Here is a 22,474-nt window from a genome sequence, read left to right as displayed (position 1 = left end):
AGCTGTATCCCTCTAAGGATATTGCCTGGCTTCTCAGACAATGCAGAGGCACAAAACAGACTGATGTTTTTAAGGACAAAAATACCATGATGATCTTGTAAGAAAAGGCATTGGACAGAGAATATGGAAGCTCTTGGATCAGTTACTTTGTACCAATATTTTCTGTGAAACCTCAGAAATTCATTTGCCTTTCTAAGCTTTTGGTCTTCATATATGGAATAATGTAGTAATCCTTCCTAAGGATTCCTCGGGGAATTGTGAGGGAACATTGACCAGTTGACTGACGGCCTCTATACTGTAGACTAAAAAGAATGAGGATGGAAAGACAACAAGGTCATATAATTTCTTTAGCATGGGCACCATTACTGGATTTATCAGGTTTTGTGACTGGGAGTTGCTTAAAACTCTCATCTGACACTTTCCACATTCAAAAATGAGTAAAATGAGGATTTATCTGCACAGAAACCCCACTGAAATAATTAAGTCAACTCCAACTGCAACTACTCAGCAGCATTGAAATATTCAGGATCTGAATTACAACACATTTAGGTGTTTTAATTTTAATTTATTAATAGAAAAAAACAGGAAGCATAATTTGATGAAAGGCACTGAGGCAGGTTTGCAGCCATTACTCTTAAAAAGCACTAAAATTCTTGTTCAGATACGGCTCACCAAAAATCTCAAAGCTAAACATGATTCAACTTTGAAAATAGCCTTCTTGGCGTATGAACCTAGACTTTTAACTCAGTTTGATCTTCACCTTTCAAGCCCTGCAGCTGAAAATTCCTGAAGGCAGAAGAATTCAAAATCTGGATCAGCAGCTTAGGTTATTTGTACTCGTGATGCTTCTCTGTCAGACACTGCATGCTTGCCTCGCTCAAACATACTGTGACACTGCAATGTGGAATCACTGAAAACATAACTAGCATATAGCCTAAACTGGACATGACAAACAGAAATCTAACAGGGAGACACCCTGCAAAACTGTGAAATAAACCATATACTTACCTACAAGTGTCTGATCTGTTGCTTGAGGGAATCGACTTTCCTCATCCAGCAGGGACAATAAACCCATCGGTTTCTGCAGGAACATATCTAAAAGGGGCCTGTTGTCCTCATATTCTATAACTCTTGCATCAACACCTTCATATAGGTATTCATTCTGTAACAAGCAACAGAAGGCACGTTTTGTCTATGTATACAGAACCACTTCAGAAAATAATTCACAAACTGTCAACTGTGACAAATTAGAACTACATTGAAAAAGTATGCCCCAGGGCTAAAGACACCAAGATTTTCCAGGAACAAATGTCAGTTGGGATGTATCACACTGTCAGGCTATAGATTTTAATTTGATGTTGGATATGTAAGTGCTCCCTGTGGCATATTTGGTAAAATAAGATGCTTTCCAGGAACATGCAAGAATTAAAGGAACAGAGCTGAAGATGATATAGTGTTTGCAGATGGACACCTCAGTGTCTATTTACTTCCCTGATCTGCAACGTAAAAATATTTCTTAATAATTTAGAGCTACATTTACATTCCCAATTGGTTGCTCAGATCTATGTGATGTACAGTGGCCAAGATTTACAAATGTGCCTTAAGATTACAGAGACCTCACTTGTTTAATCCCTTTCCTCAAACACCTGGGAAAGTTCTTATGTGGAGAAGAATGGTGCACACACTTTCTAACAACTAAAGAATGGTGTACATAACTTCTAAAAATTAAATAAATTGTCCAAGGTTGGCATCTACAGCATTTTCACTCCTTTCAATGAACTAGGAAAAGGTATTCCGTAAGATTAAGAAAACAATAGAAAAGCTGGCGAATGGAAGAGCTGGTGGTGTTCTGTTTTGTTTTGCTCTTTCCTTCTGAATGCTGCAAATATCTTTGGATTCCTAGCAGACTGAGAAAAACCTGATAAGAACTGCTGTGTCCACAGTGTGTTGTGATGGTTTTCTCTTGAAAATAATTTAAATTATAGCTGAAGAATACAAGAACGACTTTCTTTAATCCTTCAGCAAGGCAGAGGACAGTCATAGATTCACCAAGAGAAGGATGCTCTAGGGACTGCCAGCCGTCCATTATTCTCACTGGCATTGCATAATGCAGTAGCAGTTACCACTGCACAGCGCTCCCATATGTGCCAGGGCTATATCACGAAACACATAACTGAAGCTTTTGATCTACTTTAAAAATCGTCCCTCTTCCAAAGGATGGGACTGTATAAAATGTTGTATTAATGTATGGTGTTAACATTACAGTTGTGCTATCCTGATTTCATTGTGAGAAGAGTGTCATAAACATGAATGATGGCTAATACTAATGAGCTCAAATACCTCTAACCCTGAGAGACCTCTCCTTCTGTGTCATTCACTTGAGTCTGCATAAGAAGGCAATTACATTGAGCATTTTGAAAAGGAGTTAACTGCCATATACAACAGAAAAGCAGATGTTTTTAGACTTCATACCTTTTAATCTCTAAGTCAGAGAGAAACAGCAAAATTAATAAAATCAAAAACACTGTTCTGGAAATACAGGCCCAAACACATAAATCTGCTGATTCATTTGAAAGAGGACACAAAATATATAACTAAACCCTTCCAGTATCCAGATTGATCTAACTTCCCAGGACACTCTTCACTCTCAGGATAGGTTATGGCTCAGTTTGTATGCCCGTTCAAGGGTGTAAGCAGTAAGAATCTCTCCCAAAGCCCTATGGGGGCTCCTCATCTCAGACACGTAACATTAAGTTCACTCATGTCTCCCCTGGAGCAGTGGACAGGTGAAGTTTTGCTTTTTATTTTGACCAATGACCTGAGTAGCAGGACAAGACAGGAGAGCAATAAATGTATCACTGATACAGGCAAGAAGTTAATTATTTACCTGTAGGAGCTAGCAGCAGGGAGGGAATAAGTCTGTGTTATCTCCCAAAGATAACACTAGAGTAGGGGCAGCTTAACCGAGGGCTATGGTTGTGCTGACACACAGATGGTATGTTCAGGAAACCAGCTGTTACTGCTTAGGATTATGAAGAGCAGAGTTATCAAGGGAGAAAAAGGAAAAGATTGCTCAGGATGAATCTATCAGAGAAGAGTGTTCTGTGACACTCAGACATCCTCCAACAAGCTCTCACAGGCAACCTATCTAATGATTGATTAACTTTTTCAAATGCTTTGTGTGGGAGGCTGGTTTAGAGAGCTGATAAAAGAGCTCTCTTCCAAACCGAGAGGAGTTCTGTAATAGCTGTGCTACTGCACCGTGACAGCAGCATCTGACCTCCAAGCCTGCAGCATATGTGACCATGCAAACTTTTGTGTCTGCACCTTGACAACTGAAAGAGCATCAGTGCTGATGGTTTCGGCAATGCTGCCATCTGCCCAGGAGGGTATGGAAAGAGCTCACTCCATCACTTCCCATGGGCTCCTGGAGGATGACTGATAACCAAGTTGTCCAGGCACTGCTGTGACAGATGGCTCAGAAATAAGATACCATATTACATTTTCTTACGCAACGCTGGTCTTCAAACATATTATTAGATACAAGCAGCAAGGATAAAAGCCTTAATGATACACATCATCAAACCATAATAAAATAAATCTTATTTGAATTAATAAGCTGAATCAGCTACAGGATTCTGTGATCCCCCATGATGTTTTATGACAAGAAAGCTCCTAAAAATAGCAGCTGCTCATTGAAATTCTAAAGTATAATCCACTAGGAAGCATTCCTATGGATAAGATGTCAAAGAGGATGGCTGAATTACACTAATACTTGGGCTCCTACCTCATCTTGATATTGCATGGTATCTTTTCTATGATCAAAACTAGATAATATTAGCTTGGGTAATTCAAAGGAATTACTTAATGCATTAGGAAATGGTCTTCATATTCAATAAAAAAAGTTAATGGCATTTTGCTGAGAACATGGTATGATGACACTTTGGTTTAAATGGGAACACTGAAGACTTATTGAGAATGAACATTTTCCAGCTTAAAGTAGAAGATTAAATTGTCATATAAATGTAAAATAAACAATGCATATATTTTATGCCAAAAGTAGCAGCCTTACAACTGACAGTAAACTTGCCAGTTCCCAAAATATTGTAGGTATTTGACGTTATATCTTTTACTTTTTATGGAGGAATCACAAATGAGAAAGAAATGTGAAGGTTATCTTGCTGTGCAATGTTACCTGCAGATCATGGAGATGACAGAGCATTAACTTACATCAGTACCTCCATGTAGGAGAAACACCTTGAAGGACAGGATTGAAGAAGTTGTGCTTTGCTCAGTAGTAACCTAAAAAAACCTTGTGCCAACCTGGGTCCCCAGCAACAGGATAGCTCCATCAGCAGGGCAGTCAGCTTCTGCTGAGCAAAAGTCAAGGCAAAGGTCTCAGTGGGCATCAGCTTTCTAAACATAACTCCTGTCTTTCAGTATTAAAGACACAAACCCTTACACATGTGTAAAGTCAGGCAGGCACATCAGCAAAGGGCAGGGGTCATCCTGTTGTTTGGCTTTTGCATAAGTCATACTTCGCATGATTAACAAGAACAATGATATGCTGAAATTTTAATTTCAGTTATATGATTTTGAAAATATTTTCCTTTTTTATGTATAGAAAATTTAGGAATTATTTTCCTGCAAATAGCTTTCTCTTATTTGTCAGCAGGGAGGACCTGTATTTGCAATTAAACTACGTTACTGGTGCTAACACGGGAGAGCTCTTACAGTGAACAGAAAAGATTTTGAAGCCACCTGCTTTCTCAAAGACTGCTCTTATGATGTAAAACTGAAACAAACACATTACACGTAAGTGAAAAGTTATGCCTTATAATGATTATGAATCATACTGCAAATCATCCCCTGCCATTAGGCTGTAATGTTGAATAATACATTTGTCATTTCCTGGTTCTGAAAGCAGGGGGATTTACACCCACACTTGCATGAACTTAACCTGTATAGCTCATTCTGCATTGCCACAGTAACAACTTTGGAGACTACTACAAGATAATATAATGAAGCTTGATATAATCTGGTATACTGGTGACACAAATTAAAGTAGACCTCTTACTCGGTTCGTGTTAAAGGCAGAATGCGAACACTCATAATAGTAATATTATCACTGGTATAAATGAAATATCAATGGAAATGTGAGTATTAGCACCAGAAGAGTCTTAAAAGAATGGCCTGTGATTTGAATGAAGAGCATCTGTTCACAGCAATAAAATCAAGGAAACTGTTGTTTACATCAAGACCAAAAAGCCTGCACATGTATAAAAACCCCACACAGCCAGCCAGCGAGTGGAACACCCTCTAAACCTGACAACAGGAGGATGACAGCAAGGTTACGGCACATCACATAAGCCTTTCCTTTTCCCACCAAGGAAACACACTGTAGGCATAATGATGTTTATATTTCAAATGAGCAAAAACTGACCTTGCTTAAAGATTCTAGAGGCTTAAATAAGTAAGGTTCTGAGCCAAAGAACTGCCCTGTAACAACTGTTGACTGCTAAAGGGTGTAAGAGATCTGTCCAAAAACTGTCTCAGCAAGGAGAACCCAAGAAACATGATGAAGTCTTGCTAGTTGGTGTCCCTTATTCTCTGTGTTGCTCACAAATGATCCTGGTCAGACCACTTGAACACACACATCTTGGTGCTTTCTATGTGAGTGTGAGTCAATGAAATCTATGTGAGAATCAGTGGGAGTGGGTAAAATTCCCTTCCATAAGGTCTCTCATAAGGTTTTCCCTTTCTATAAGGTCTCTCATTGTCATACTAATTTCCTACAAGAAGAAATGAGTAAACCATGTGTTGTCAAAAGGTTCATTTCCTCCCCCCTCGCCTTCTCAGTAGCAAAACAACCACTTGATCTCTCTGCAGTGGGGTGTGTGCAGGAGAACAAACTGTTCCTACTAGATGGTGACACCATAAACCTCTGCATTAACATAGGTCTGGCCAAAATGTTCTGTATTAGGATACTTAGAAACAAGTAAAGGCAGATCACACTGACTAGGACCCAAGTTTAATTAAAAAAGAAAAGGAATATTAAGCCAGTATTTGGATGTACAGGGGTAGGGTCAGGAAAGCCAAGGGAGGCCCATCAGCAGCAAAAAGGCAACTAGGGAAAATGTGGGTCTGCTGCTGAACAGGAGTGGATGCCACAAAAAAGGCTGAGATACTTGATGTCATATTTGCCTTGTTCTTGACCAATAATCCCAGGCCGTTGACATGAGAGGGAAAGCCTGGAGCAAGGAAGACTTACCCTTGGTGGGGGAGGATCAAGTTGGGGTACATTTGAGCAAAGCGGATGCACACAAGTCTACGGGACCTGGTCAGTGCCTGGATTTGACAGGAATAAATACCAGTGATGCAGTCGGTGCTATTTCCATCTACCAGCTGTTAGAAACAGCAGTGACCAAGTGCTCTTTTTGTGTGAATTTATGCACTTTGGAAAGATGCCTAAGTAACTATAGTAGTTTACGCTAATTTCTCTCTGACTTTTAGATGGTATTAAGGACAAGGAATTAGTTGTGGATGAAAATCTCTCACATAAATCTATAAAAACAACCACAAGGTCTAACACTGCAAGACAGCATTTCTTGAAATAACTGGAAACAGGATAAAGCATTGACCTGTATTAAAAAAAATCCATTTTACATATAGATATATAACCTGTAGACTGACACATGCATGTACACACCTGCATACACAGACACATTCCAAACTTGCATATATCTCATCCTTAAAAAAAGCAGTGATTAAAACAGACAAAATACTCTTTTTCTACTAATAGTTTAAATTGGTGTTCAGGCAGATTTTTGTCTATGTATCATAAAAGCCAATTATTCCAATAAAAGAGAGAAGGTATTATTTCACCTAAAATTTGAATGACTGTTCTGCTCATATAGAATTCTAGAATATTTCTATTTTCTGCAAGATTAATATTTTTTTCCTCAAATGTGTTATTTCTTCAAGTAACAATATTGAACAATGATTTAAAGGTGATTAGTTTAATTTTGATGGAATTATTTACAAAGTTGAGATGATAGTTTTTGAGGTTTTTCACTCCCCACTTCAATTTCATGAACTTTTATAATTAAAATTTTATTACTTTTCTCTGCTTTACATCAAATTATTTAGAATAAATCCACTATTATTTAGCTTAGATGATCTAGTTCCTGAATAAGAACAAAATCACTAGAAGACCTTCATTTTTTAATAATGGAATTTCAGTGTTCATTAAGGTTATTAGTAAGCTAATATGAATACCGCACTTTAAAAATTATGCTACCACTCATTTTTTTTTTATCATAGAATCACACATCATATCACTCAAGAAAGCAACACTGCATTTGCATCAAACTGATTATCACTGTTATGTTGCTTGCATACTGTAAATTTCAAGTTTAATGCATTTTATGTAGGCATTTTAATCGCAAATAGCAAATACTGCTTCACATAATACATACTTGGAAACCATTTGTTCTAATTTGTAATCTACAGCGTATTATGGTGAAGGAACAGTGTAATTTCTTGAGACAAGGTTTTATATGCTCAGCAATATTAAAGCTTTATCAAAATGATCAACACATACCTGTTCCCACGCAAAGACATGTTGATTGAAGTAGAACTGAATTTGTTCATTGGCAATGTTGATACAGAGTTGTTCAAAAGAATTTTTTTTGAAATTCTCAAAGCCAAAGATATCAAGAATTCCAATGTTCAAACCGTCATCGTTTCCACTGCAAAGATTGAATAAACTTTCTATTGTTGTATCTTTACAGTGACTAACTTCATTATTATTCCACCAAAGGAAACAATGGGCTAAATCTATATGCCATTTTAACAGGATAATTTTTCCTAAACAAGCTATCTCTTAAAATAACAATCCATTTTTTTTTAAACAATAAATGCACATAAATTCAAACGTGACTATACTTGCCAAACAGATACACCAAATGTACACCAAGTCACATAGTGACTGAATCAACTGGTAAGTGTATAGAGGATTCAAAATCTTACTTTTAAACTAATATTTGCTAGTTATTATTCTGTTGTAAAAAACTGACTACAGTACAGGAACAACATGGAGTTCTTTTTGCTTCTTTTGTAATAAAACAGGCTTTACTCACTAGCATCCTGAAATCAAAGACTGCTGTAATTAAATACAATTCCTTCATATTATTTATTCACAATAATTAAAACTGCTTATTTTAACATAAAAGTCAAAAGAATGAATAGCCAGACCTTCTATGCATCTAAATTACTATTTTAAGCATTGGAGTGTGGGTATGAATTTAAATTCCAGAGAAGTACTACTAATAAAAGTTTAGTTTGAAATTTTAGCTAAGGCATTCTGAGAGATAAGCGTTTATTTCTGCAACTGGATAGAAGTTCTAAAATTGAAACAAAAGATTAGGAAGATATATTTTATATCAAACTGAAGTTGACATTAGCATTTTTTTTCCTAGGTAAATTAAAAAGAATAAATCACATTCCATCTATAAAACCCCTTTGAGGGGCCATGTGAAACCAACTTTCTCACCCCCCCCAAAAAAAAAGTGTAGGAAATCAGATCTGAAGAACCAGCCTCAAGATACTAATGAATAGTACTTGAAACTCTTTGAGAAGTCCATCTCAAAAATTGAATCGTTTAATTGTGGAGGGATCAAAGGTGTTTATTGATTTTGACCTGACTTTGGTGACCATTTATCTGTCTGGAAATTACATTTTTTTGTGAATAGACTGCTGAAATTTGCTGCCTCATTCCTTCCCAGAGCTAATTACAAAAAATAACAAAGACAAATCATTTTACTCTCACAAAACCAGAGCAGACTTCTGTGGCAGGGTGTTTGTGTTTTTTGTTTGGTTCCTTTTTGGGGGGTGAGGTGGGGTGGGGTGGGTTGGGTTGAGTTGGTTTGGGTTGGTTTGGTTTTTTTTTGAGTGAACGTTTCAGGTTAAACTTTCTCTGTCCTCACCAGCACAGTAAATATTCAATTTCAAAAAGGTTCTGCAACAGACAGTGCTGCATGCACTTTATTCTATCACTTACTAATTTGAATATAATATTTGAAAGTTCAGACAAAATTTAGGATTGCAGCCTTGGCTTTCTTCAGTTGATTTAAAGAAAAAAAAATCATCTAGAAAACGCTGATTTGCAAACCAAAGCTATTTGTTATTGATATTTCACTTCAGGTAGTTAGAAGTTTGCCCCTTTTCACTGCTATTATTCAGCCATAGAGAGACCTGACCTTTAGGATCTATAGTGTAAGCCACATAATTTCTTCTTTGATTAATCTGAAAAATGTGTTACATCCTCATTGCCAATATCTTTCTTGTCTGCGTGTTCAAAAGTCACCCTGTAAGGGTAGGGTGGGCATTAGCCTCAGTGAATGTGTTTGAAAACCACTCTCACATAGGTATGGAACCATGCTTGTAAGAACAGCAACAGAAGCACCAGCATGGGAGCAAGTAAGAGCAGAATAGGACCTGTGTAACCAACACATAAATGTCAAGGGTCAACTCTGTGTACAGGGGAATTAGTGTAAAGGAAGAAGTAGTTAATGTCATTTACAAAGGGTCAAGTGAGAGAAGGTCAAACAGGAAAGCACAAGACACCTATGCTATCCATATCTACTAGATTTTCACTGCATACTACGAATAAGATAAAAGCTTTTTTTCTAATATGATGGTGTCAGAAACAAAAAAGTAGCAGAGAAAAAGTAGATGAGAACACTTGTAGGTGATACTATTCTCCATGATGGAAAAGCTTCTTTTACCTTAAATGTTTGTCAGGTTTGAGTAAAGTGTTGATGCGATTGACTATCCAGCTGAAGAGGCGTCCGTACAGTGCTTTGGCCATGGCATCTCTGACATCAGTGGCTTTTTCCACAGTGTTGGGACGAATAATTGTTTCTCCTCGAGTCACCACACAGTGAGAAGTGAGGGCTTCTTGCAGTTCATCTGCCTGGATACACAGTAAGGATGCGCCTGGGAAGGAAGGTCACAGGCAGGGCTCAGAGGCAGACTTTGGAAGGAGAAATAGACATTTTTGCAATCAAGGCTGCAAGTGCAACGTATTATGAATAAGGGTTGGAACTATGACTAACAAGGGTGTTCACACCAAACAGTTGTCAGTATCTAGTTTAGTCGCCAGCATTCCCAGCTTCCACTGCAGTCAGTGAGTAAGTGATTAAGAGCAGAGGCCTTTAGGTTTTAAATTGCTTTATAAAGAGGGCTATTCCTCCAAACTGTCTACAGAGAAATCAAGCTGACTATGTCAGGAGCATGTAACTTGTGAGGTGTGAATACCTCTCTCAGTTATAATCCATCCATATAAGTCATTGCTGTCCTCCTTTTACTGCTTCTTTTCCAGTTGCACAATATTTTTCTATTTATGGCAGAAAATGTGTAAAAGTATAGAATGAAGACTTAATTATCTCCCCACCTGTAATCACTCTGAAAGAGTAGCAACTTCCTTGAGAATTTTTGCCTCTTTCCCTCCTCTGCCTCCCTGCAGCCTATAACGTAAGGTATCCCTTCCAAAGAACTGGTGAGCCATAAGTAATGACTATCTGAGAAAGAAACTGGGGAGAAAAGCTATTCAAAGTGTTAACGAGGTTCTCCATCAAATGTTCAAATAACTTTGGAAAAATTCCAAAGATTTTCTATTCAGGCATCTGCAGTATTAGTCATATTTCCTGAATGCCAGCGAATTGTTTAGTCAAATAAGGTGCATAACATGGACAACTTTTAAATTTTGCATTTGAATTCAGGTGGGCTTGGAATTAATCTATCTTAAGCATTTAATTATTCGTGCAAAATTTCCATGTGAATGCAATTTTCATTGGTAACTCTCTAGCAATAAAATAAATTTGCTATCAAAACACTACACAAAAAATCTCAAATCAAGAAAAAACACTCACAATTCTCAAGGGCTACCGGATTGGAAATGTTGCTCTTGTCAATCATATGTTCAGATACCACTGCAGAAAATTCAATGTTACCCACATTTAAAATGGCAGCCAGGACACTGTACACACTTCCAAGTTCCTGCAAAGTATATTAAAAAAGATGCAACACTTAATAGCCAGACAGAATTGTCACTTTGGTTTGTGTGACGGGCACGCATGTGTGTTGTTTCCTAAGCCTGGAACAATCATTGTCCCTCTCTTGACTGCCTCCTGTCCATGACTTTTAGGAAAACTTTTCTCAGCATAGTCTTTCAAGTGTAAGACACCTAAAAAGAGCAAGGTAAGCTACAGCCTCATCTCTCTTCTATACTTGTCTATGGGACAGGGCTGACATAGAGCAGGGGAAGCACAAAACAGCGTAATCCTCTTACACAGAAGGAATTCAGAGGTTATTTACATCTACCCTTCACTGTGTCTACAAGCATAACTGTGCCTAAAAATGTAATATCTACAGCAAAATATAAAAAAAAATCTGCATCTATATTTCTTTGATGATGGAAATTAAAGTGACTTCAAAGAACAGGTCTGCAACAGCGCTCACCAACAGCATTAGAAAAAGTTTAACTGGGAGAAGAATGAGATCTCACATCTCTGGTTTGCCAAAGCGCTTTACCCTTAAAAATGTCACATAGGAACTCTGTACTCACCAAAGCACTTTGGTATGGATTTTACTTAAACATATTTAAATTTCAAATTATTTAGTAGGTTCTGAAGAGGAATTCTGCCTTGAAAATGGGCTAATACTAGTCTTGACAGTCAAGGGATATATACAATAAATTAAGTACTTACATATGGCAAATAAGGTTATATTTGCAATTAATGAGACAGTGCTTTCATTGCAGGTTTGACTTAGATTTGAACTGTGAATTTTCATCTGAACTGTGAACATTTATCAGTATACTTGATCATCTGAGGTTTTAAGCTAGGAATCTGTGATATTACATATCCTGAGGCATGCAGTAATAGTATATTTTATAAATAGTTTTATAAGTTTTATAGTAGTTTTATAAGAATCAGTTTTGTAAATTTGATTGGTATTTTATAATGATGGACTTATTATAAATGCACTGCATTTTATCCCTGCTATTAAACAGCTTGCTGGTACCATGTCAGGCATCATTTACTCAGATAAAATCCTTAAGTGCTCTAGAATACTTCATCTTGTTTTCAACACTTTCAGAAATTAATCTAGCAGTTAATAATTATTTCAGTGACAGCAAGACAAACTAGATAAGCTCACTCTAATAAATTACGCTCAGTATAATTGGCACACAGTTTACCTATGTTTTAAGCAATCATTTTCATTTTAAGCTTAGGAACTCAGAAGAAATGTTAAGAAAAGGATAGCTTAACTTCTGCCATGATTCTGTACAGTACAAACAGCTGCTGACATTTTTGTGCCCTTTTCCAATGTGTTTGAAATCTGGCTTGATCTGTTTCATACAGCATGATTATTTTTCACCTCAGGCAGTCCTTTCCTATTAACTTTGCCATGCAGCCTGAAATAAAACACTGATTTTAAGACAGGGAGTATTGACAGTAGCTGCTATAAAAGCCTCCCAGTCAGTCAAAAACAAATTTCAAAGAAATAAAGCCTTGTTTAGGACTCAGTTTTAATTGGAGTGGAGAAGATATTCTGTCCAAGGTTTTCTGCTAATAGAACATGGAACATGCTTATATAGAACCTCCTCTGTGCACTGAGATAAATGTCATAGCTTAAGACTGCATTACTAAAAAGTGAATTTAGAAAAGGAACTCGTCTTACAGTATCTTTTTCTCACTGAAAATAAATTGTCTCTGCACATGCATCCTGTATCAGAATCTTAATGGGGGAAGAGGACTCCAGTGTTCCCTCCCTCTTGCATACACAGCCTCAGATAGACTAATTCCCCCTTTGGAGAATGTAAGACAGGGTAACATGGATGTGGCTCACATGGAACCACAATTAGATTGCCCCTGGCACTCAACCTGCTTCTGAAACCATGGTAGTTCTACGGGTAGATAAGTCTTCACAGATTCAGCTCCCGGTGGCTTGCTGAGTCAATCAAGTGAATATCCATGCCAGAACTGCACAATGCGGCCAGTGACCTAGTTCTAACTGGATCTTCAATATGTAAGAAAAGTCATCTCTTCTGGATGATCAGGATTATTGTTTCCATCCATCCCAGTGAACAAAAGAACTGGGAACAAAAACAGGCTTGCTGCTTCTCATGGTATAAATAAGGACTTATAAAGGTCTCTGGTGCTGTGACAAAACTGCTATGAGTGCTGAACTGTGCAGATCCTTCCACGCTGCTTCTGGAAAGGTGACAGTACAGGTGTGAAAGGATGTCTGGTATTACAGATGTGATATTACTAAGTGCAATAGTTGTGAATAAGCATGTAGAGGAGAAAAAGACTGTGAACTCCACAGCTACTGCAACTTCATGCAAAATGAGTATGGAGGAACAGAATAGGTGAATGAATCTGTTCTGCTAGCTATTCAAATATTTACATTGAGGAAAACCAGAAATATTCAACTGAAGTGAGCAATTTTCTGTGAAAAGCTCCTTACAACATGCAGTTTTGTCAAGAAAATTAAAACATACATCCATTCTGCAGCACTAGTGCTATATTTCACAGATACTATATGGATCATACTCCTATTATTGTTTGTGATAAATGAAGTCACAGGTAAATACAGTTGTGATGCACCACTTCTAAGAAGAGAGAACTAGGGTGCAGATGGGATTTCCTTCCCTTGCATCCTACTTTATAAATCCAGAGGCCTGTTTTTATTTTAATGATACTAAAGACAGCCCAAGGAGAGGGGTTTAATTGCCAGTAGAGCAATTATATGGGATTATAAAGAAAGTATGAGTTCAGTTAATCTTTAGCGAGGGGATTCACTGCAAAGAGATGTAAAAACTTCATTCACCTTTGCCTCTGGAGTTGTGAAAATGTATTGAGTTCATCAAAACTCAGATCAAATCAATGAATTTTTAGAACTCTCACCATGGACTTCATCTTAAAACAGAGATAAGCCTCATATTCACAGGGCTAAAATTATAGACTAATAGTTTCAGCACCATTTTCTATGCATTTAATTTCGAAAAGCCTTTTTTTTCTCAATTACTCAGCTGTGCTATGTTCACTGATTTCAAAGTCTTGTTGACTAATACCATTTTATTAGTTTATCGATGCCTTGAAACCTTAAAAATTTAAATGTGGTAATATAACAGTAAGTTGGCCATGCAATATCCTAAAACATAAACATACTACTGCTAAAGGAAGAAAATAACAAGGGAGATTGTTTGAATGCTTTATACAAGTTTTTCCTGATTAAGGTAGCCATTAAAATTCACACCAAAAAAAAGGGTTATCAGCACTCACCTCCAGCGTAAAACCTATGACTTTGAAGCATTGCTCAATTAATTCAAATTGAGACTTATAGAAGCTATTGTTCATGAAATCTTGCACTATTCTGAAATGATCATTTTGCAGATATCTGAAAGAGTTGATGGATGCAGAATGTAAATGACATTGAGAATTCAACAACATCACATTTCTTAGTAACCGGTTTATGTAAAAAATAAACTGCATTACCTGGGAGGTCTATATTCTGGCAGTTTATAATGTGCAAGTTTTTTCTTTTCTGCCAGACCAGCATAAATATAATAAAAAATATGGAAATTTTTCTCTCCTCTGAAACAACAGAAACAAAAAACTGGTTTAGCAGTGTAACTATGTTACATTTACTGATGACATACATGCTATTATTAAATGTTATTTTAACACGGAAGACATGCAAACCGACAGAGCACTCTGAAAGAAGCTTTATTACACAAATGTCTGTGAACACGCTTTCTGTGCCATTGTTCTGAATCTTCCAGGGTGGCTGCTCAGTGCTACAAGCAGCTAAATGCCGCTCAGCCTTTGATGCAATTGGTAGATGCTGGGTGAGATGTTGTGCGTTGCTCACCCACACACATTAAATGGGCTGCTTCACCTCCAATTACTTAAAAATAATCTGACCATGGGAGATCTTTACACTCCTGATTCACTGAATCCAGTATATTTGCTGTGTCCTTTAGCCCTGAACCCAGAAAATACATAAGCAGACATTCAGCAAAGGGCCTTAAGACTTGGTATGCTTTGCCTAAAATTTAGGTGGCCAAGCCCAGGACAAAAGGGTTATTCTTGCACATCCAAGGTTCCTGTGCACCTTATGAAGAAGAGCTAGATGCTTAGGTGGAAATTTGCAACCACCACTGAAGCCTGAGGTGGCCAAGTCATTTTACTGTGGACAGTCAGCAGTAGAAAACAAGACCAATTTAGAGGAGTGGTAACAGATCCCCCTCTTCCCCCTGTGCAACCATGAGGTTGCAGAACCATGCTTAGCATGCTCTGAAACCCCATTGTGTCCCAAGGGTTTGTGTATCTTCTCAGAAAGGCAGGGGAATCTGTAGGTTCCAAATCTCTTGCCTTTAAGAGTATCTGGAACTTGGGTTTCCCATTTCCTGGGCAATCAGTCACTGGCTTTCTGAAAAAGGTCATTCCTAGCTCTCTGTGTGAGTTTGGGAGTCACATTCTCCCAGAAGAGCAGAACAGACAGGCCTGGCAATGCAAGTACCCAAACGCCAGTTCTCTGCCCTGACACAGCTGTATGGACCAGCCACACTGAGACCTCCTTGAAGGGGTAAACACACTTGACACAAATGGCTTCAGGTGCCTTTGGAAGTTCATGTCTCAAAATTTAACCTCCTACATGGCTGTCACGCTAAACAGTTCAGTGGCATTGTGTGAATTCAGACATACATGTACATAAATAGCATCTGAAGCACGTAAATGCTTTGCTGACTTCCTATCTCAGCATGTGGCTAAATATAAATACAAACTGACAGCCACAGAACAAACACATGAAACATTATGGGAAAAAAAAATGATATTTTAAGAAAAAAGCTGATTCTGTTCTGAAAAAAAACCAGTTTCTGTGGTTATGTTCAACTGGGGAAAACAAAACCATTTAATAAAATTGCCTCTAACTTTAAATTGTCTGTTGAAACATTCCAAATGATACTGAGATGTTCTTCACATCACAAATCTACAACAGGCAACAAGGTCATGCTGAACTACAAAATGAATAAAAATGAGTAAGAGATCAGAAAAGGTAATTATTCAAATAGGTGGCAACATTTCTTGTCTGAAGTCCATTTGTTTTATTGTTATTACGGCAAAATATTTTTTATCTGGATGTGCTATATATTAGGATCGAAAATGCATGTCAATAATTTAAATTAATTGTAATGCCATTTAATTTTTCTGTCATTTTATATTAAGGGATACACACATGACAGAGATGGATTTGTTCTGCGTTTGATCCATAACCCTTTATAACCAAACCCTATTGGATGCTCCAAAATGGAAAACAAGCATTTGGCAAACAAACAAACAAAGAAAGCTACAATACTAGAGGAAACATAGAGGAATTAAATTCAAATTATATACTTAACACGATACTTCAAACTTGCACAAAGAAATTTATAACTGAACTGTTAGAAAGTTTTTAATTCTTTACACGTTCTGATACACTTCATATATCACATATGCATTTTTATGAGATTTGTTTACATAACTCAGGAGGCAATGAAAAAAAATCAGGAGTAGTTTTCAGCTAGCTTACAGATTTATAAACTGCTCATCTATCATTTATAAGGAAAAAACCCCAATACTTTATCCATCTTCATGTTTTGATGTAAGATAATTTTCTGCATAGGCCTATTCCATAACCCCCAAATTAGGTCAAATATATTTTTTATACTTACACTGCCTGGTGAACAACTCTGGATTTTTCAAGGAGATACTCTGAAATCTGAGCTCCCACTACAGTGCCACCACAAGTGAATTTCATTTCCAAATACTTTCCAAATCTGCTTGAATTATCATTAATGATAGTGCCTGCATTCCCAAATGCTTCTACAAGGTTATTCACCTGCAGGATCTTCTCCTGTAGAGTCCTGTTATTAGCCTAGATATGAAAAAGATATTGCTTAAAATTATCACTAATCATTAAACTACATTAATTCTTAAGTATTTCTTTCCTCTTCTAGTGGGTATTGTAAAGTGTGACATCATCAGGGCAGCCATTACCATGTGAATCGTCTGGGAAGAAAGGCATATATATATAATCAAACCTGTCAGAATATAGCACTCCGCAGCACTAATGACTGGCTGGAAGAGATAACACACATAATGATAATGACAGTATTGGAACTAATAAATTTCTGTGGTCCAGCACTCTGAGATGGCTGGGCTGCTTTTAGGATCCTTGTTAGCATCTGCTGACTGCTGTGCTGCACCATACCAATAGATCAGTTTGCTTTAATCTCACCTGGGACATGTAAAAATGGCATTTTATTTAGACAATTATGCTGGTCACTTCCAAAAATGAACATATCCCACTGACAGCAATCTGGTTTTAGAAGGAGGTGAAAAGATAGTGTCCTGGTTTCAGCTGGGATAGAGTTAATTTTCTTTCTAGTAGCTCAGTTTTGGTTTTAGTAGAGAATAATGTTGCTAACACACTGATGTTGTGATTGCTGGTGGGTCGTCAAGGACTTTTTGGCTTCCCCTGCTCTACTAGTTACACAAGAAGCTGGGAGGGGGCAAAGCCAGGACAGCTGACCCAAGCTGGCCAGTCAGTCAGGTCTAAGATAGCAAAGACTGACAGAAGCATTCCCTTTGAAACGTACCTTGCCCAGGACAGTGAGCTGCTGAACCAGAAGATGGGCACTTTGCGTCTTGCCAGCTCCACTTTCTCCAGAAATAACGATACACTGCACAGAACAAAAACATGACTCTGAGCTCATTACATATCTCTCAGCCTAGCAAAGGATAGAATTAAGACAACTCATCTTTACCTGATCAGAGTTGTATGTCACCATGGACTGATAACCTATGTCAGCAACAGCAAAAATATGAGGAGGGTTGGCAGTCCGTTTGGCTCCAATATACAGTTTGGAATGCTAAGTGTAAGAAAAATTAAAACATTATCAGTGCTCCTTAATATTTTTTTATAGTTTAGGTTTATCTTCAGATTAGTGCACAGCATGCTGAGGTTACCAGCAGGGGTGTTTTCTGATTGAGCTGTTACTGCACTCACTATACCATGGATCTGTATGTACTTAGTACTGTAAGAACTGCTAAAAACAATGAAGCACAATTTTGTATTATGTCAGCCCTGATTATGCTATGAAACTCAAATTATTAGAGGAAAATTTAATGTTGCTAGACATCAAGGACCAACTTACAATTTCATTTTATTTATACTTCTCATCCTCTTAGTATTTCTGCACGACATTGATGTCAAATTTTAAGCTCCCTACCTGTAGAATCTGATAATTAAACGTGCCAATTATTGTATGATCAGACTTTCATATCTGTCCCCTTTTGTATAATGGGCAGGCAACTTGACAAAAGTTAAAAATTTACAGGGCTGCTTTGTAAACTGTCCGATCAATTAAATAGCTGTGGCTTCCCCAGCTGGTGTGGGAGGAAATGTCCCCAACTCCTACCTCCAGCCATTCAAGCTGTTCTCTGTGGGAAGTGGAATGTTCCCACGCACAAAGAGGGGCAAGATCTACCTGAAAAAATGCACTTGTCTGTACAGATACTGCTTCTGAACTAGCTGCTCTGGTCAGCTAGTACCTTTGTACTTGTGGGGTGCTGGTCAACAAATCTTATGAAGCTTAGCACAATTTATCTCAGAATTAATGTTGAAAGTCACTAGAAGAACAATAAGTTAAAAAATCCTATTTCTATCCATTGACTAAAATTGACAACTTGCTTAGATGTAGCTTTTTACACTTCAGACATGAAACAGACATGATCTACACTACAGACATAAAGATAGTAGAAATTAAATTCATTGGAATTTCTCACTTCTGTGCTGAAATTCAGGACATAATAAAGATGTGTGTCAACATGCACTTGAAGGGACTGGTAATTCTGTTTTTCAGAGTGAACTGAAGTAAAACTCAAGAATGGTCTTAATTTATGTTTAACACAAATATTCATATTTTAATGGAAATTAGAGCTAGTTTAAAAGAACCCAACCTAGATTTTCACACCTGTGAAGAATAAATATCTATGTTCCGAAACGGATTGACAGCAATGAGAATGTCCCCAACATATGTGTAGATCTGATCCTTGGCATAACTCTTCTGCAGCTGCTCTGTTACTGTATTCTGATGGAGAAAGAACAGGAACACTGAATCACATGGGGAAAAATAATAGGACAATGTACAAAATATTTATATAATTACAATGAGTGAGGATAGAGGGAGAAGGTGTAAATAGTCAGGAATGCAATTAATCATGATCAAAAGTGAGTAACACTCCAACACACTGGTATTCCTAATTTCTTGTGTCCAAACTCACTTTGAACAATATAAACTTACAAATCCACAAGTGGCTGTAGACAAATGAGTTAATAAGTACTGCTTTAATTGAATTAATCAAAAGTTTCCATGAGACATGCCTGTCTTCATTTCTAACCACTCATATGCAAAAGAGGTTTTAAATTGGATTACAATTAGTAAAATATCATATGGTCAAATAATGCCTTTAGGTGGAGGCTTCCTGAGGACTTTCCTGAGAATGCTCTACCTCTGAGGAGATGTGATATACTTCTTGCTCATCTGGGGTTTTTGTTCCTTCTCTTTAGCTCAGTTTATTTATATGCTTCATGGCAAAAGATAAAAATCAGTCTTGCTAGCATATAGCTATTCCCAGTATTTAAAAAACATTTAAATCTGAGCTTTGTGCAGTAGATAAAGTTTGGACTAGCTCAATTAGTATTAACTAAACATTAAGTTACTATAACCAAGCCCTTGGATGATGGAAGATGTTCTGTGAGCTGTTATAATTATGCAGTTTACCAGCCCAAGAGCCACATTTAGTATTCTGGACTGACGAAAATACAGTACAGCAGAGAAGTTTTAGAGATTAGAGAATGTGAATTATAGTCTATGCACAGCCTAGTAGAGGAAGAATGACAGTTTGTTTACAACCACTGATGGCCTCTAAGACCTCTAGATAATGTGCTGAGTTCTGATTCTTCTTTCTGGTTTTGAAGCCTAAAGCATAAACACAATGGACTTCCCCTCCAGTATGTATGTTCTCCTGTTCCCAGTGGATTCATTTTCAAACCTTGACAAGCCTGTGAGATTTGTATCAGTAATTTTGTTAAAAGTTCACCAGAATGCAATGACAGGTCAGAGCCCCAGTTGACATAAACTGTTGTCAATGGATTCCCACACTAAGCAAGTCAGGGAGAATCCAGCCTAGGAGAGTATGGTAAGCTGGTTTAAGACAACTCTAGATGTCCAAGCAACAGGGGAGAAGGTGCTTGTCCTTGGACCAATTTTAGGTTAACACATCATTACAAACTAGGTATTTAGCTGCAACAAAATCCAGCAATATAAACCCTGTTAAGCAAATGGTGCTACAATACTGCTTGGTCTAAGGCTGTAACTGCAGAGGGTGTTTTAGCTTTGAGTTGGAACTATTCCTGACAGCAAATCTCATCTAAAATATTTGGCATAAACTAGCAAAATGCCATTGCACATTTACTTACACAACTGAAGTGTGACAATATAGTTGAACTTGAAAATCAACAGCACACCATTGTGTTTTAATATGTGATTACCCCTCTTCAGGAAAGTGTGAAAAAGGAGGTTCTTACCTCATCCAGTACCTCCAAGGTTGCTAGATCATCTACCTCTTCCTGGTTTGAAACTAGTGACTTAGTGTAGTTCCCTTTCTTTGTATGAATACGTTCAAATCTAGAAAAGAAAGACATGCAATTTCCTGATGTACGGAATCACAGATCTTGCAACTGTAACCATCTTGAAGGCAATTCAGCCAAAACATTCCAGCTTTCCACTGTTGGAATTCAAACACATGAATCTTTCAATAATGGGATATAGCCTCTTAGTGCAGCACACCTGTATTTGACAATTCGACATCTATGGTTTGATCACACAACTGATATCATGAAGCACTATTTTACTGTTTCAGCCCCCTGCTTGATCACACTCCTACATCAGCTGCAGGACTGGAACTATGCAGTACAAGGAAAAGAACATATTTTATAAAGCATGTAACAGTCAAACTCTGGCACCTACCTGCAAAAAGAAAAATGACCCAGATAAAAATTATGGATAGGACAAAACCAGGGGTATATGATCAAATAGGATGCAAGGATGCAAGGGTGATGCAGACAATGCATTCAGGATGGAAACATTTCTAGCTTAGTAATGACAATCCTCTAAAGCCTGGCTGAGATGGCCACACTGTAGAGCAAATGGCTACAAAACCACTGGGCTATGTGAAACATACCCTGCCTAAGAAGAAATTTCTTGGACTCTACAGGAAAAAAATCATACAGAATAAAGTAACATGTTTTCAAATTTTTTCTTATCAGGGTTAAACTTTAATTAAGTATGTCTTAAAGTGAAATTTCTTTTCTCTTTTAATCAAACAAAAAAAAAACTTTATGCAGTCGTATAGAAATTAGAAAGAAAATTCCCAGAGACTTGGATCATTCTCTATCCAAGAGTAAGGGCATTGCTAAACAAAGCAAAAGCAGCAGAGAATGCAAGGTTTACAATTTGCATTAGTTATACTTGCTCTGTGAGATGGGGAAAATCGGGGAAAGGGAAACCAGATAAGTAACAGCTGAGTTCACAAACTAAATCAAGCTCAGATGTGCAATACAGCACTAGCACAGAAAGACTACCAAGTAAATGTGATCTCCTGGTATGACCTCATTCCCGTTGATACTATAGGTAGGAAGGCACCATTCAAGCACATTGTATGTATACCTTGGTAGGCTGAGACAGCAGGAAAATTGTGTTGTATGAGACATACTCACTCTTTACCTTGATTCTAGACAAGACCAGGGAAATCCTTTATTTAATTTTGACACTGGACATATAGCATGAGTAAAAGCAGTGTTTTCTACCCAGGCAAAAATGTTAATATGCAGTGAACAAAGGACAGGAAAAAGAGGGCAATTGTAGCAAGATGGAAAGTTAGAATGAATGAACATCACACTGATAGGGCAAGCTAAGGACTTCTAAACTCCCACAGTAAAATTTACTGCAGAGTTTAATGGGCCGTACCCATTCCACGAACATCACCTACTTCATGGGTGCTACTTCAGGTCATGCAGGCGGAGCACTGATGTGGTATGCAGCTGCAGAAAGTCAGGCAGAAACCCACTTGGCATCAGTTACTGACTGCCACAACTGAAATGGGGCTGGAAGAAACAGGTAAATAATGCTCTCCCAAACTGTGAGTGCAATCAAGATCCAGATGATGGAAGTGCAGGCATGAGGGCCCTTAATCTAGCACTTCTTACAGTTCCTCTTGTCTCTAATGATCATTCCCTGAGAGTGACAGATTGCCCTGTCCTCACCCAGCTGCCAGTACCAGAGCAGTTTTTTTTC

The 22,474-nt window shown here is 37.6% G+C and overlaps 1 protein-coding gene across 1 annotated transcript in view; it reads right to left on the bottom strand.

Moving 5' to 3' along the window:
• Positions 1–22,174, bottom strand: part of LOC308053369 (myosin-IIIa-like) — a gene marked incomplete at both ends in the record, with an annotated part of 55,602 nt that extends 33,428 nt beyond the window's left edge. The window contains 11 exons of the mRNA XM_080364219.1: positions 1,009–1,162; positions 7,604–7,751; positions 9,789–9,999; positions 10,935–11,061; positions 14,355–14,469; positions 16,787–16,989; positions 17,714–17,797; positions 17,882–17,986; positions 19,091–19,207; positions 20,707–20,806; positions 22,170–22,174. Coding sequence (XP_080220345.1) covers positions 1,009–1,162; positions 7,604–7,751; positions 9,789–9,999; positions 10,935–11,061; positions 14,355–14,469; positions 16,787–16,989; positions 17,714–17,797; positions 17,882–17,986; positions 19,091–19,207; positions 20,707–20,806; positions 22,170–22,174 — 1,369 coding nt within the window. The remainder of the gene's footprint in view (positions 1–1,008; positions 1,163–7,603; positions 7,752–9,788; positions 10,000–10,934; positions 11,062–14,354; positions 14,470–16,786; positions 16,990–17,713; positions 17,798–17,881; positions 17,987–19,090; positions 19,208–20,706; positions 20,807–22,169) is intronic.
• Between the last annotated feature and the right edge of the window lie 300 nt (positions 22,175–22,474).

The sequence above is a fragment of the Nesoenas mayeri genome, assembly GCF_963082525.1.
Source record: "Nesoenas mayeri genome assembly, chromosome: 2".
Lineage (NCBI taxonomy): Eukaryota > Metazoa > Chordata > Aves > Columbiformes > Columbidae > Nesoenas > Nesoenas mayeri.
This window is presented reverse-complemented; position numbering and strand designations above follow the sequence as displayed.